The sequence below is a fragment of the Chanodichthys erythropterus genome, chromosome 5 (genome assembly GCF_024489055.1).
Source record: "Chanodichthys erythropterus isolate Z2021 chromosome 5, ASM2448905v1, whole genome shotgun sequence".
Classification (NCBI taxonomy): Eukaryota; Metazoa; Chordata; class Actinopteri; order Cypriniformes; family Xenocyprididae; genus Chanodichthys; species Chanodichthys erythropterus.
In genome coordinates, this window is record NC_090225.1 from 15,064,192 (window position 1) to 15,078,842 (window position 14,651).

The following is a 14,651-nucleotide window of genomic DNA, read 5'->3' on the forward strand; positions in this document are numbered from 1 at the left end:
TATAATGATTAAATATTGATGAAATCTAAATAAATGTGATCTAAAATTGTCTAGTAGTGATTGATTTCTCGAATGTAAATGCGAAAGCTGTTCAATCAAAATCTAATTCACAACTAAATAAAACATTTAGAATTTTAATACAAGTTAATGTGTTCTCTCTGCGAAAGAAATCAAGCGAATATACTGCAATATACTGGATGTATTCACATATATCATACACAGACTGTACAATTGATTTGAAATAATTTAAAAGTTTTCCCAATTTCTAACTACACGAACAAAAAAACAAAAAAATAAAAGCTGGACAAAAGTGAGCGTCCAGCAAATTCTGCATTTGACATACAATCAGATATTATATAGAGCACCAAAATGTGCAATAATGCAATACTGACACATTTTTATAATGGACTAAAATAATGGACTAGAAGCCCTTTCCAAGTTTGAGTTAAAACTATTGTTTCACTACATTATATTGCTTGCCACATCTTGTATATGTTCGGCACCACTGTAAATAAAACACAATAAAACCCACCACATTTATGTACAACCTAAAAGCCAAATCAATGAGACACTACCTGGAATTTTGGGAAAACTGTAATACCGTTTAAGAGGAAACTAAAATGCAAGGTAAATAAACATGGATTATGTCATAAACTTATGATGATAGTCTATTCCTGAACAGCAGTTATATATAAGATATGTTACAACATGACCACATGTATATCAAGTAATCAGACTTTTTGGAGGAAAACAAAACAACACTGTAAAGGCACAACATTATATCTGATTACATTCTATTATACTGAGGACGGTATTAATCTCGATACAGACGAATAATGGCAGTAATAAACCTGGACATCACAACGGACCTCGATGTCCACGTAATGTACACTGAACTAGATACATGAGTCTTATCAAATGTTTTTCACATGCATTGATATTCATAGATATTACTGCACAAATACAGCAAGAAATATGTAATATATATATAAAAAAAAAAAAAATCCTCAGGGCTGCACGCAACAATGCGATGAGTCACTGCACACGCTCAATGTTTTACACTGTTGTGCTGGACCTTGAGAGAATATCAGGGACACTTTAAATTAAAAGAGTGCAAGTCTTGTCCTTAGTGTGTGCAAAAACATATAAAAAACAAACAAACAAACAAAAAAACATGTCAGAACCATTGCATTGCTTTATCTTGTTTGAAGGTCCCTCTCTTTCTCTCTCGGTTTCAGTTTATAATTGCATTCCAGGCCCATCTTTAGCCGCGCTGTAGCCCCCTAGTGGCTCAACGCGATAACCAAAGTGCAGCCAGTGCCAGAGAAGAGCCGACTGCCGCAGGGAGCCAGTCTGTTAGCCTCTCGGCAGGAAGCATGGCAAAGAGACAGGAAGAGAGAGCCTCGTATCAGCGGCCGTCCAGCACCCCCTCCCCCAGGCACCGCCTCAGGGCCGATGAAACCTGCCACAAAACAGACAGCAGACGCTAGTTTAGCAGCCATGCCAACAGACAGGACTCAGAACAGATCTGAGCAATATTTAGAGGAAACAAGGCATCTACAGTGGAAAGAGCAACGGATAAGGTCATTTTATTAGCAGCAAGTCTATTAACACGGCACTTGATGAATAAAGAGTCCTGCCAAATACATAGATCATGACTGATGTCTAATGCATCAGATAATTGTGCTTAGTCTATCCATTTCCACAAGTCTGAACCCATTCAGGGTGATTTGCAAAACAAATGTGATGATAGACACAGGGTAATTAGCCAATCATAGTGCTATGGAAGCAGCACCTCCCATCATGTGACTTTTCGCTGAACTTCACGGTTACCCCATCATACTCACACCACACTTTAGGACCTTAAAGAGAAACTCTGTCATCATTTATTCACCCTGATGTTGTTTAAAACCTGCATAACCTTCTTTTTTTCTTTTGCTGAACACAAAAGAATATATTTATTTTGAAGAATGTTGGTAATCAATCCGTTTCAGTTCCCATTGACTTCCATTGTATTTATTTGTCCATACAATAGAAGTCAATGGCAACTGAAACTGTTTTGTTATCAACATTCTTCAAAATATCTTCTTCTGTGTGCATTAGAAGAAGAAGAAAAAAAATACAGGTTTGGAACAACATCAGAGCGAGTAAAAGCGAGTAATTTTTTGGGGTAAACTATCCCTTTGAAGGCAATATGCAAGTTTCGCCACTAGAGGTCGCTTTTTCAAAACAATTATAATGGCATAGCTTAAAAGGTTAGTTCTCACAAAAATTCAAATTTCTCTCATTAAGTACTCACCCTCATGTCATCCCAAACCTGCAAGACCTTTGTTCATCTTCGGAACACAAATTAAGATATTTTTGATGAAATCCGAGATTTTCTGAACCACACATAGGCATTAACGTCATTGCGCATTTTGAGGTCCAGAAAGGTAGTAAAGACATTGTTAAAATAGTCCATGCGACTACAATGGTTAAACCTTAATGTTATGAAGCGAAGAGAATACTTTTTGTGTGCAAAACCAAATAAAAAATAATGACTTTATTTAACAATCTGAACTGTCTTACGCGGTTGACGTAGTGAACGCAGTGCAGGCTTCTGTGTTTACGTCTGGCACATCCTGATTTTGCTGAGTTAGATGCGTTCCTGGGTCAACATATTTTTTTGATCCTGGAACAACATTCTAGTCTGAAAATTTAGTCTTAACCCTATTCCTTCCCATAAACCTAACCCTACCCATAAGTTATCCCAAAAATCAGAGGGAAATGATAGATGAATAACACTGATGTAGAAGCACCAATTCATGATTTTAAGCCTAAACTTGACATAATCTGTAAACTTGTCCCTCAAATCTGATTGGTTGATTTGAATGTTGTTCCAGGATCAACAAAAATGTTGACCCAGGAACATGTTGAACTCAGCAATATCAGGTTACGCATATGAACGCTGACTCATTATTGTCCGGCTCCTGTGTCAGCATCACACATATGCGTCGTGCTGCTCACATGTACAGCGTCAGCCAATGCTGAGACGGCGTTCGGACGCAAACACGGAAACCTGCACTGCGTTCATTACGTCAAATGCGTAAGACAGCAGTTCAAATTGTTAAATAAAGTTATTTTTGTTTCGTTTTTGCACACAAAAAGTCGCTTCATAACATTAAGGTTGAACGACTGTAGTCACATGGACTATTTTAACAATTTATTTACTACCTTTCTGGACCTCAAAAGGTGCAATGATGTTGATGCCTACGTGTGCTTCAGAAACCCTCGGATTTCATCAAAAATATCCTAATTTGTGTTCTGAGGGTGAGTATTTAATGACAGAAATCTCAGTTTTGGGTGAACTAATCCTTTAATGATGCCAATGAGCGTGAAATCATGGGAGTTGCCTTCATCTCCACAGCCGATGGAAAGCAATCCGATGGGACTCTGTGTTCATGGATGAACTAATGCATTAAAGTTTTATTAACGTTACTGTGGTATTAAGCAGGGCTGGGCTGAGAGCCTGGAACATTTTACATTGCTGTTTTTATTACGTTAATATATCTCACAGTCGGCCGCCACTGCTCCTTTCATTTTGTTCTTTATGCATATTTTACGATTAATGTTATGGTTTACTTTTAAAGTCCACCTCCTTCTTCCCTGAACTTGAACTTTGTTACAGTTACATTTGATCACTTAAATTCACATTATCTCATTTCATTCTAATGAAACACTGGCCATTCCACTGGTTAAAATAGCTGATTTCTTTGGATTTAAACATTAAAACATTTGGGATAATATAAGTACACAAGTCAACAAAATATATAACACTGTTCTAGTTGTTTTTGGATATTTTAATCCCAAAATCTTACATGTTGTGCCTTTAAGAGGACCCTTTTCCTGTGGGAATGGCCAAACTCTACCTCAGATTAAGCAGTGGACCGAAAGTCAATGAAAGGCTGATGTTCAATTATTATGAAAATAAAACAATATACTGACTTCTAAAGAGACTTTCTGTAATGACTATTCTATGCTTCACATATGTAATTAATGTCAATTATTTATCATTAAATAAATACATTTGTATAATTTAATTTAAATCTTTATCAATGATTTCATCCTCCTGATCAGGTTGCTAGTACACAAACATACCTGGTAAACTGTTTGCTTTCTTCATGGACTTCCATTTCTTTGCTTTTAAATTCATTAAGTTCTTTACGTATAGCAGCCTGTGACAAGAAAAAAAGCCATTAGTGATGATGTGATCAATGTTTAAAATAGTTGTGCTCCTTAATATTTTTTTTTTGAAACGGTGATACATTTTTTTCAGGATTCTTTAATGAATACAGCATCTGTTTGAAGTAGAAATCTTTTGAAACATTATAAATGTTTTTTACTGTGACTTCTGATCAATTTAATATGTCCTTGCTAAAAAATATTTTCTAAAAAAAAAAAACCCTTCAAACTTCTATCCTCAAACTTTTGATAGGTTGTGTATGTTCATAAAAACTGCAATATTCACATTATAATTGTATAATAAGCTACTTTAATGTTTTATGTTCACTGAAAAAACAGCACTGTTAATTATAATGAACTATTGACCACATAAGTATTTGTTAATTACCATATTCCAATGCACCAGTCACATGCCCAGTAGATGGCATCAGTGACCATACAAAGGGCAAAAAATCTTCCAATATTTTATAAACTATGCATTTAACAATATTATAGACAGGTAATAAATGTGTTTAAATAAATTATATTCCATTATATTCCATATAAATCATAATGGAAAAGTTGTATAGAATGAAAATGTGTGATTATTTACTTTGGTACACAAAATTTTCATGTAGATTTTGTCCATAAAACAACAGTTAACATAGACGGGGGCTGTCAAAGTTCCAAAAAAGACAAAATAAGTTCTATAAAAGCACTAAAAATCCATAAAACTATGTTCAACAACAACAACAAAGATTACAGCAGATAACAGGTTTAGAATGAGGGTAAATATTTACATGATTTTCCTTTTTTTTTTTAGATCGAACTATTTCCATTTCGGGAGAACTATCAAAGCATTTATGCGAGGAAATATGTAAAAATCAATAAGGTTTCTTTAGATAACGAACTAAAAATGAACTATACTTCTACGCCATTTCTTACTCTTAATGTTATTTAATCATTACTATACATTATTAAAATCAAAAGTTGTATTTGTTAACATTAAGCCGCGCACACACCTAACGATTGTGAGGCCGATTATGAATGTAAATTGATACTTGTGACTGATCACGCTCAAACGCGTCCAGTCAGTGCCAGTTGCGTTCAGTCTGCGATTACAGTCGGTGTTCAAATTCTATGTGTAAGTATTTAAATCTGCTTCAGTGGCAGGAAACAATCGCTTGTATGTTGAGCTCAGTCTTAGAATGTTTTAGCTAATTGTTAAATGTGTGCCCGGCTTTAGTTAATGCACTGTGAACTAACATGAACGAACAATGAATGACGATTTTAATTAACTAACATTAATAAAGATTTTTAAATACTGGAAAAAATGTATTGCTCATTGTTAGTTAATACATTAAATAATAGTAACAAATGAGACCTTAATATAAAGCATCACCAAAAGATCTTTAAATATACATAAGAGACAAATAATGTGTTAATGTATTAGCTCAAGATTCCCTTAGTCTTAAATTTTAAGAATACAAATATTTGTTCAGAAAAGAAACATTAAAATATGTTAAATTAAATAGATTATAAGTTAAATTTAAATTTAAAAAGTACTAATTTAGTTGCTTTTTAGTGCAATTAATATTTTTTGTTACAATAAAAAAAAAAATTTCTAGGTTTTTTTTAATCCTCTGAACAATTCTTTTTTTATATAATGGGAAAAATTATGCTACAACAATTGCCATGGTTCATGTGCACATGTGCCTTTACAATTCTATGCAGCACAGCACAATTTAAAGCAACAGAAAGAGAGAGGAATGGCTTACTTTGTCTGCAGGGGTCAACCTGGTCCAGGGCTTGTCAGCACGCCGATCATAGTCTTTTGCTTCTGTGACCTCCACATATTCATTGAACCGCAAAATTCTACGTGCCACCAGCTCTGCGACTGTGGGCCGGACGCTGAGCTACAGACAGAGCAATTCCTCAAGTCACCTTTTAATATGTGTACAATCGCCTTCAATAGGATTTAAACATTTTCCTTCTAGCCTAAGGAATACCCGAAGTGCGTGAAACAATGAATGTCATGCAAAATGTCATCTTTGATAATGAAGCAGGTAATGGTGGATGTGACTAACTTTGCAAGTGAAAATATTTAGAAGTGGTTTCTATACTTGCAGTCATCGGTCTAAAAAGCACTGTCCATTATCGCAGTTTCAGCTAGAACAGGTCCATTTTGAGAAAATCTCTGTAAATGAATATTGATCCAATTTATAGATCTGGTCTATCAGCCCATTTAAATTCTCTGCCCTGATTCTCTCGATTACATAGGGCATTAGAATCACACTAAATTAGAAGGCCCTAATTAAAATGGCCAGACTTCCAGCCATTTCTGGCCTCCACTTCTACAACACGTCAGGAATATAAATCTATTTCTTACTCCCTACAACACCTCACACATTGCAATTAAGAGTTAGCAGACATGATCAAATTAACTAATTTTGCAATAGCATCTGAAAATATTAAATTCGAGCAAAAGTACATTGCCAAAATGTCATTAGTCAAATTGATATCCTGTTCTTAAAAGTGATTTTTTTAATATATTTTACTTCCATGTAAGACCAGCAGAGGGCGCAATGTCCCACAATCCCCCATTTTCCACTAGATGGAAATGATTTAATGATGATTCATAACTTCAAGCAGCATTATACTGAACTAACAGGTTTTGTTATTTGTAATTAGAGCAATAAATTAAATGTATACCTGTAATATATTTAAATATCTGACATTACAATGGAAGCTCATTTCAGCCACATGAGAAAAAAAAATCATGCTTTGGTAAATTACAAGTGAAATTATGACATACTAATTCACAATTACATATTATTAAAAGGGCTGAAATTATTAGATAGGAAAAAAGGACAGAAAATTGTCATAGTTATGACATCTTTTCTCATAATTTAGAACTAATTTAGAAACAAGATTTTATTTCTTATGTGGCAGAAATGGCTCTCCATATATTTCTGATAGATTGAACAAATTATGAGAATTTGACTGTCTCAATCAAAACTAGTCGATTGCAGAAGGATGTACCTTTCGGGACAGTCTTCTTTTAATCTCCTGCTTGGCCTCTTGTTCTTCTTCCTCATTTTTCTCTAAAGGGATATAAGAAAGATTATTTTGTTAGTTTTTATCCTATCCAATGATCCAATAAATATTTGACAATTATTGCAAAACGAAGAATATAACTTTCCATTTTAGCACAACCAAGGTCATTTAAGACTAAATGATATGTATCCGACAATGTTGATATTTAGCCCTTCTTGTCAGTAAGTGATCAGAGGGCAGTGAAAACCGGCTTAGCATAACAGCAAATGATGGTCTAGAATGAAACCAAAATGTTTGTGCAACACTGGCCAAATATGCCACGGGACCATGAGAATTTCTTGAAGACTCCTTATCTATATCCTACGCTGACCGATTGCTTTAAATGGTACGGAAACTTGCTGTTGTTGTTGATGACGACGCCATATGATTTCCAAAACAATTAAATACCTTCTTCCATTTTTAACCAAGTTAACCTAACAATTCAAAGTGACATTATACTCTTATGGCATTTTCAGTTATCAATATCTTTTTTAATAATGTAGCTTACTTCAGTAAACAATACTAATGACTCATTTATACATTACAACTCAAACTTACAAGATTTGAGACATTCAAGCTTACATTTGCAGCTAAGATGAATTATATCTCAGGTAAGCAGTGAGCTTTAGGCAACTCTTTGATGAATTGTTTTTACCTCCCTGTTAGTCAGCATATAGCTTACAGCTTGTTTAAGCTCCATCGCATTCCTAGTCTTCATCAATTAAATCACACAGGGACAGAGACACACAGGGACGCCTGTGACTCAATGAACGTGTCTCCAACATCAGAGGCAGCAATAAGGAAGAACAAACAGCAGAGCCCAGGGCGTCCCAAACAAAGCAACTGTCTACAAACTATGTAAATGAGAGAGTGACAGGAGACATACGCTTCAGAATATTTCGCTGTTCGAGCTCTTCTGTGGTTGGCCTTTGACTCAGCCGTCTATGGGATGAAGAAAACAAGAGTCAGTCTGGGAGGAACCACAGAGACTATTGATGAATCTTTAGCTTGTGTTTTGTAAAGAAATTAATAGGTGCTCAATTTATACTCGTCTACAAAACAAGATTATGACTAACAAAAATTCAGTCCAAACTTCGGACTGATAGTACGTTAATTATAATAAACTGGCAATCCTAGTATCCAGTATATTAGCAGTACAGATCAGGATAGTTTAATGTACCTCACTAGTTTACAGCCGATCTGCTGCCATAGCTCCTGTCGTTCTGTCTCTGAGGTCCGTGGGAGAATGTTCTTCTCTTCTAACTCCTTCTTGCTGGGCCTGTTACCAAGCTTGATAGCAAGTGTGTCCCTGCGTCGAATTTTGCTGGCAAGGGAGCCTATAAAAAGAAAAATTAACTAGGCAAGATATATTGGTAGCATATTGGTTATTGACTGATATTAGGTTGTTTTTAAATGCATCATTATAGGTTGATTGGATATATATTGTATATAACCACTGGTTTCTATATTAAACTGTGACTTTGATTGTAATTTAATTTTTACAATTAGATTACCTTTGCTGTCATCTAACACACACACACTTAGGGTGCTTTCATACTTGGTTTGATTGCCTGGTCTGAACCAGAGTTTGATTGCTTGTCAGGAAAGTGAGTGAAAATACGCACAAACACAAAGTTTTATCGAATAATACATCATCAATAGCGGTTCAATTTAGTATGACTGTTCATATTGGCAGCAAACCACACTGGAGCCCACATTAACCATTTCCATTTTTATGTGGACTCAGGTTCATGAGTGTGCACCGAGTTCAGAAAACAGTGTTCACATCATCCAAACAAACTGAACTCTGGCATCAATCGAACCTAGGTTCGCACCAAAAGTCAGTCACCATTAAATCAAAATTGGCCATTCTTATTTTTTTTATTTAAAAATGCAGCATTATAAATGATCGTGTTGCAATACACAGTAGGGAAGACAGACTATCACAACTTCCATTTCATGCCGACTTTAACGTTTTTCTTTAAAAACAAAATTTAGTATGAATGTTCAATGTAATCTTTAGCTAATCTCAAAAATCACAATTTGTCATATTGTGCATTATAATGAGAATCCTAATTCAATTGTATCATTTAAAATGATTGATTTTTTAAAATATACAGTACTGTGCAAAAATCGTAGGCCACTAATAGATGTTGTTTTAGCAATGGTGTAACGACCCTTTATTAGAATGTCTTTTTACTACAACATAACCATAAAATACAGAAAAATTGTATGTAGTATTAAAAAAAAAAAAAAAAAAAAACAGGAAAAAAAACGAAAAAAAAAAAAAAAAAACGCTTCTATTGGCTAAAGTGGCAAGTATTTAGTGACCACCCCTTACACTTGAACAATAGCATAAACCTGGTTCTCTTAAACCTAAATGGGAAGGAAAAGGACTGGAAGGCCAAGAAAAAACTTTCAAAATCTGATGAGATGAAGTCCAGGAGGTCATTGCTTGAAGAAGCTATTTTTTTCTAAATTATTTTACATTTTGTGTACATATTTCCTTTATTTTCCGTTTGTATCTTAATAAAGAGAGCGAAAAATAAACATGAATGGTCATTAAAACATTGCTAAAACAAAGCTGGTGGTGGCCTAAGACTTTTGCACAGTACTGAATACATATTTTTAATTTATTTAGACAAAATGGTAAAGAATTGCAATACTGGCCATTTATCAGTTATCAGCCCTGATATGAACATTCTAAATCGGCTCATCTGCATCAGACAGAGCTTTAGTACCAGCGCAACCCTACAACAAACTTGAGACATTTGCATTGTGACATCAGTGAAGCATCTTCAGATTGCAATGTGAAAAGAGCAGAAAATGAGAAACAGGCGTCAAGACTTTGCAGGAATGTGCTGTGCATTGTGCACTTGCAGCAAAGTCTGCAGAGTAACCAGCATGTCGGAAAGTAACGCTGACTACAGATAGCATGTTTTTCCAGTTTGACAAACTAAAAGCTTGGACCACAGCTTTGCCAAGATTCTTTGAAGTTACAAGAGAAACTTCTAAAATGCAGATGCCAAGAATGAAACCTCCAAGAAATGTATCGCCTGTACTTGATCTACGTGCTGTGTTTGTTATACATAAACATCAGGCTGATGACACATAAGTATACTCTCCAAACAGATCCAGAAAAGTGGATTATTTAAAGCTTTTCAGTTACATAATTCTCCTAATTTTTGTATATTGGACAGATGTAAAGAAATGTGTAGAGAAACAAGGGGTTTAAACAACTAGACTTGAACACGTACTAGAGGTATACTCATCATCTTCGTCCTCCTCTTCTTCGTCCTTGTAGAGTATAGGTCCATCTGAATCAGAGTCGCTGGCCTGGTTTTCTCGAATGGAGTCAGGAATGACGGTCACCTCTGGGCTTTCCACATTGACTGTTTGTTGTCTCTCTCCCTCTTCAGTCCCAACACTCCTAAAAAACGCCAAGCAAAACACTCATTTAGCCTACTTAAAATATTCATTAGGATGAGCCGTTATTAAGATCAGTTTACATAATCAAATAAGGGAAAGAGGACAACATATTCAAGATACATACATCATTCATTTTCAATATTTTGCCTGAGGTCCATTTATAGTGTTATTAAAGATTTTGTTCCGAGAGAGTCAATGTTTTTCATGACCATTTTCTCTCCCCTCTCTGACTGTTTGAACTAAGTGGTGTATTTTGGCTGCTGTGCCTTTAAGAAACGGCCACAACACATCTGAGAGGATCAAGAGTTGATTGCTGCACTTCAGAGATCATGCTTTTTTTTTTTTACTATACATTTTAAGTAGAACAAGGTTGACAAACTGTCCTGTTGATTCATTTTGATATAACACCTTCAGTGCAGCTGTATTGCTGTAGGTCTGGCTACAAAAAAATATGAAAAAATGTTGAGATCCAAAAACAAAATCAGAAACAGCCCCACATATAATCATGTGATAATGTTCCAAACAATATTAAAGATAACTTTTTCACTAACCACATTTCCTATCATGCAAGTTACAAGATCAGTCTATTTGATGTCTTATGAAATATTGGTTACAAATCCATTTTGGCAAACTACGAAAATACAACACAACTGAAAATGAAGAACAAAGCTTTAGCCTGAAGTTACATTGCAGAAACAATTGCCCTACCAGTCAAAAGTTTGGAGTCAGTATGTTTTGTTTTTGCTTTTCTGAAAGAAATGAGTAATATCATTCAGCAAGGACCCATTAATTTGATCAAAAACGACTGCAAATGCCTTTAAATTGTTACAAAACACATTTCCAATAAATGCTTTCTATTTATCAAAAAATCCTGGAAAAAAAAAATCATGCTTTCCACAAAAATATTAAGCAGCACAGCTGTTTTCAATATTGATTACAGGATAAAATGTTTCTTGAGCAACAAATCAGCAGATTAGAATGATTTTTAAAGGATCATGTGACATTAGCTACATTTCCATCCACCTATTTTGGAATATTGCATTAAAAAAATGCTGAATTCTAAAAATAACATTTAAATGGTAGTATGCATTATAGTAAGTTAACCCCGATTTCATTAAACGTCTGATTGGAAGATGACACAGCATGACTTACCTTTAGGGGAAATATAGGGACATGTACATGTGCTTTATAAATCAATATTAAAAGCACAACATTAGAAGAATACAGATTTCACAAAGTGATACTAAACATATGCATTAAAAATGACAACACATATAAACTGACCTTTGTGTCTGGTCTGGCCTCTTTTTCTCTTCTTCGCTCCCTGTGCTCACAGGTTCACTTAAAGTGTCTGAAGAAAGTTCATTTGAGGATCCAGTGAAAGACGTTTCCTCTGTGGCTTGGTTAACATGAGGCTGTCTTTTGTCCATCTCGGCAGAGGACTCGGAAAGTTGATCGGCACCCTTCCCATCCTGAGATTTCTCCTCTGCCTTCTCATTAACATTTGAAGTTAATTCTTTTTTCCTTTGGTCCTTTTTAGAGGAGCTTTCCACAGTCTCGGACGGGGTTTTGGACGGGGGCCGCGGGGACCTGGAGGGTGCGGTTTTCTTGGCAGACTTAGCTTGTGCTGTTGTTAGTTCTGAGTTGTTGTTCTTTGGGGTCTTCGAGCAGGTCGACGAAGATGATTGACCTGATGCCTGAGTGGAACTCTTAGATGTGCCTGCAGTTTTCTTAGGATTCGTAGCTTTTGCTGTGAAGAAATTCAGGGAAATTTGAGAATTAGAGATCACGAAACGATAAATTAATTGCTATACCAACAACAATGGCGGGGTTTTAAATGTTTTTTCTGAGAACAGAAACTGATTACTTATACTAAGACGTAATGACAGAACTAAAAGATAAAATCAGATGGTTTATGTTCACATGCAGGTTCTTATGTGAAGGTCACTGCTGACCAAATATATGAGTTTAGTTATTCACAAGAGCCAGGAAGTTCAAAACACTATTAAACTATAAAACAAATACTCTGGGGTTCTCACATATAGTTGTGTTTTCAAAAGTAACAAAGCAAAATGAATATACGTATAATATTATGAATGAATTACTAATAAATCAATAAATAAAAGAGGAAGCTGTCAATGATGGGACGCAATGGACAGGTAAAAGGATAAAAGAACATCACAGTGTGGAACAATGAGCCTCTATTTATACACAATTACGTAAGTGTGGTGTACATGCACAAAGTCCTGGTTGCATGCAAAATGCAGCACATTTATTATACCATTGTATTCAGACACAAAGGCAAACATCAATAAAATATTATAATGCGTTTAACGATGAGACAGAAGACATGTAATGCAAGCAGAATAATACAAGAAAACCATACTGGGTGACAAATGAGTCAGGATACCACTTTGCACAGTACTGGAACACATAAACCCAAACTAGTTATTAAAACATGTAACTATCAAACTGCACATTTGCCCGTTCTCAAACAAATGCAGATAGATTTTGCTGACTTTTTTTTTTTTTTGCGAAGACCAAGTTGGTTCCCAGCGTGACACGTCAGGGGAAAGAGATGCAAACAGGACCCCTCCATGCAGAGCTTGTTCCCCACACATGCAATCACGATGCTCTTTTCACACCACTGACACGTGTACTCACCATTGCCACGAGTGGCAGTTCGGGTGGTTTGTTTGGGTGGAGGAGCGGAGACCTGCTTATTGGTGGTCTTGGTTACCTTTTTACCCCCTGCTTGGCCCCCTTTCTTCACACCTGAGTTTGTGGATTCGCCAGAGGGTTTTGGGAGTGCAGTCTGGTGTTTTTTAGTAGGGGTTTTTGGAGCGGCTGACTCACTGGCCTTTGGGCTGCGCTTGCTGTCATTCCCCTCTACAGGAGCACAGAGGAGCAGAGCACCCTAAACTGTTACTGAATCAGAGGGCCCTCATAACATAGCTATGAGATCATGTCAGCACATAGTCAAACAGAATAAATAGAGCATTTAGCTTTAAAGTCTAATAGGATAAGCTACATTCTAAGCCATGTTTAAATCACACACATTCTATAATATTGCATCAAGTAGTGACAGTGAAGAGCCTACTGTAAGGCTTATGAACTATATTAATTGGCTGACAAATGATATTGTCTGTCATATATAATGACAATTTGATGCAATAAATTGATCAAAAGTGACAGTAAAGACTTTTACGTTGTTACAAAAGTTCTTTTTCAAATAAATGCTGTTATTTTGAACTTCACATGCATCAAATAATCCTGAATAAATATTAAGCCGTACTACTGTTTTCAACATTGATAATAAGAAATGTTTCTTGAGCACCAAATCAAAATATTAGAATGATTTCTGAAGGATCATGTGACACTGAAGACTGGAGTAATGCTGAAAATTCAGCTTTGCCATCAAAGGAATATATTACATTTTAAAATGTATTAAAATAGAGTTATTTTAAATTAAAAATAAATGCAGCCTTGGTGAGCATAAGAATGTTTGTGAGTGTGTGTGTATGTTATAATCAATAATTTAACTGATTTATTAAACAATTTATTAAACATTGGTCTAATGCTGTTGGTGCAGTTTTAAAAAAGCATTTAATAATGGGTGTTCTTCTACAGAACAGAAACGCCTCAAGTGGCTTAATGCTTTACTGCATCTATTCCCCACAGCCTCTCCAAAATTAACCCATTGGTGGGAGAAAAAGGCTTGGAAACTATTACAGAATTGTGTAGAACATTAAAGAGGCAGAACTTATAAAAATATAATAGTGCTGACGTTTCTCTTGCACATCTCATGACTGTGCCCACAACTTCTGCCCACAGCTTATGATAAAAAAAAATCCAAAATGATGTCAGTCTAAATGGCATATTACCCATTAAAGGATGTTCTCAATACACAGCATATCATGTTATTA

At 35.4% G+C, this 14,651-nt stretch overlaps 1 protein-coding gene across 3 annotated transcripts in view; it reads right to left on the reverse strand.

Annotated features, from left to right (window-relative positions):
• Positions 1 to 990: 990 nt before the first annotated feature.
• The window catches only part of phactr2 (phosphatase and actin regulator 2), a 41,481-nt gene continuing 27,820 nt past the window's right edge, over positions 991 to 14,651 (reverse strand). For 2 of the 3 annotated variants that reach the window (XM_067386204.1, XM_067386205.1), the window contains exons 5-13: positions 13,390 to 13,614; positions 12,010 to 12,475; positions 10,554 to 10,726; positions 8,477 to 8,633; positions 8,183 to 8,238; positions 7,243 to 7,304; positions 5,979 to 6,116; positions 4,138 to 4,214; positions 991 to 1,462 (exon numbers count right to left, since the gene is read on the reverse strand). In XM_067386204.1, the coding sequence (XP_067242305.1) occupies positions 1,447 to 1,462; positions 4,138 to 4,214; positions 5,979 to 6,116; positions 7,243 to 7,304; positions 8,183 to 8,238; positions 8,477 to 8,633; positions 10,554 to 10,726; positions 12,010 to 12,475; positions 13,390 to 13,614 (1,370 nt within the window). In that variant the 3' untranslated portion in view covers positions 991 to 1,446. The remainder of the gene's footprint in view (positions 1,463 to 4,137; positions 4,215 to 5,978; positions 6,117 to 7,242; positions 7,305 to 8,182; positions 8,239 to 8,476; positions 8,634 to 10,553; positions 10,727 to 12,009; positions 12,476 to 13,389; positions 13,615 to 14,651) is intronic. The other variant, XM_067386206.1, reaches the window with a different exon arrangement.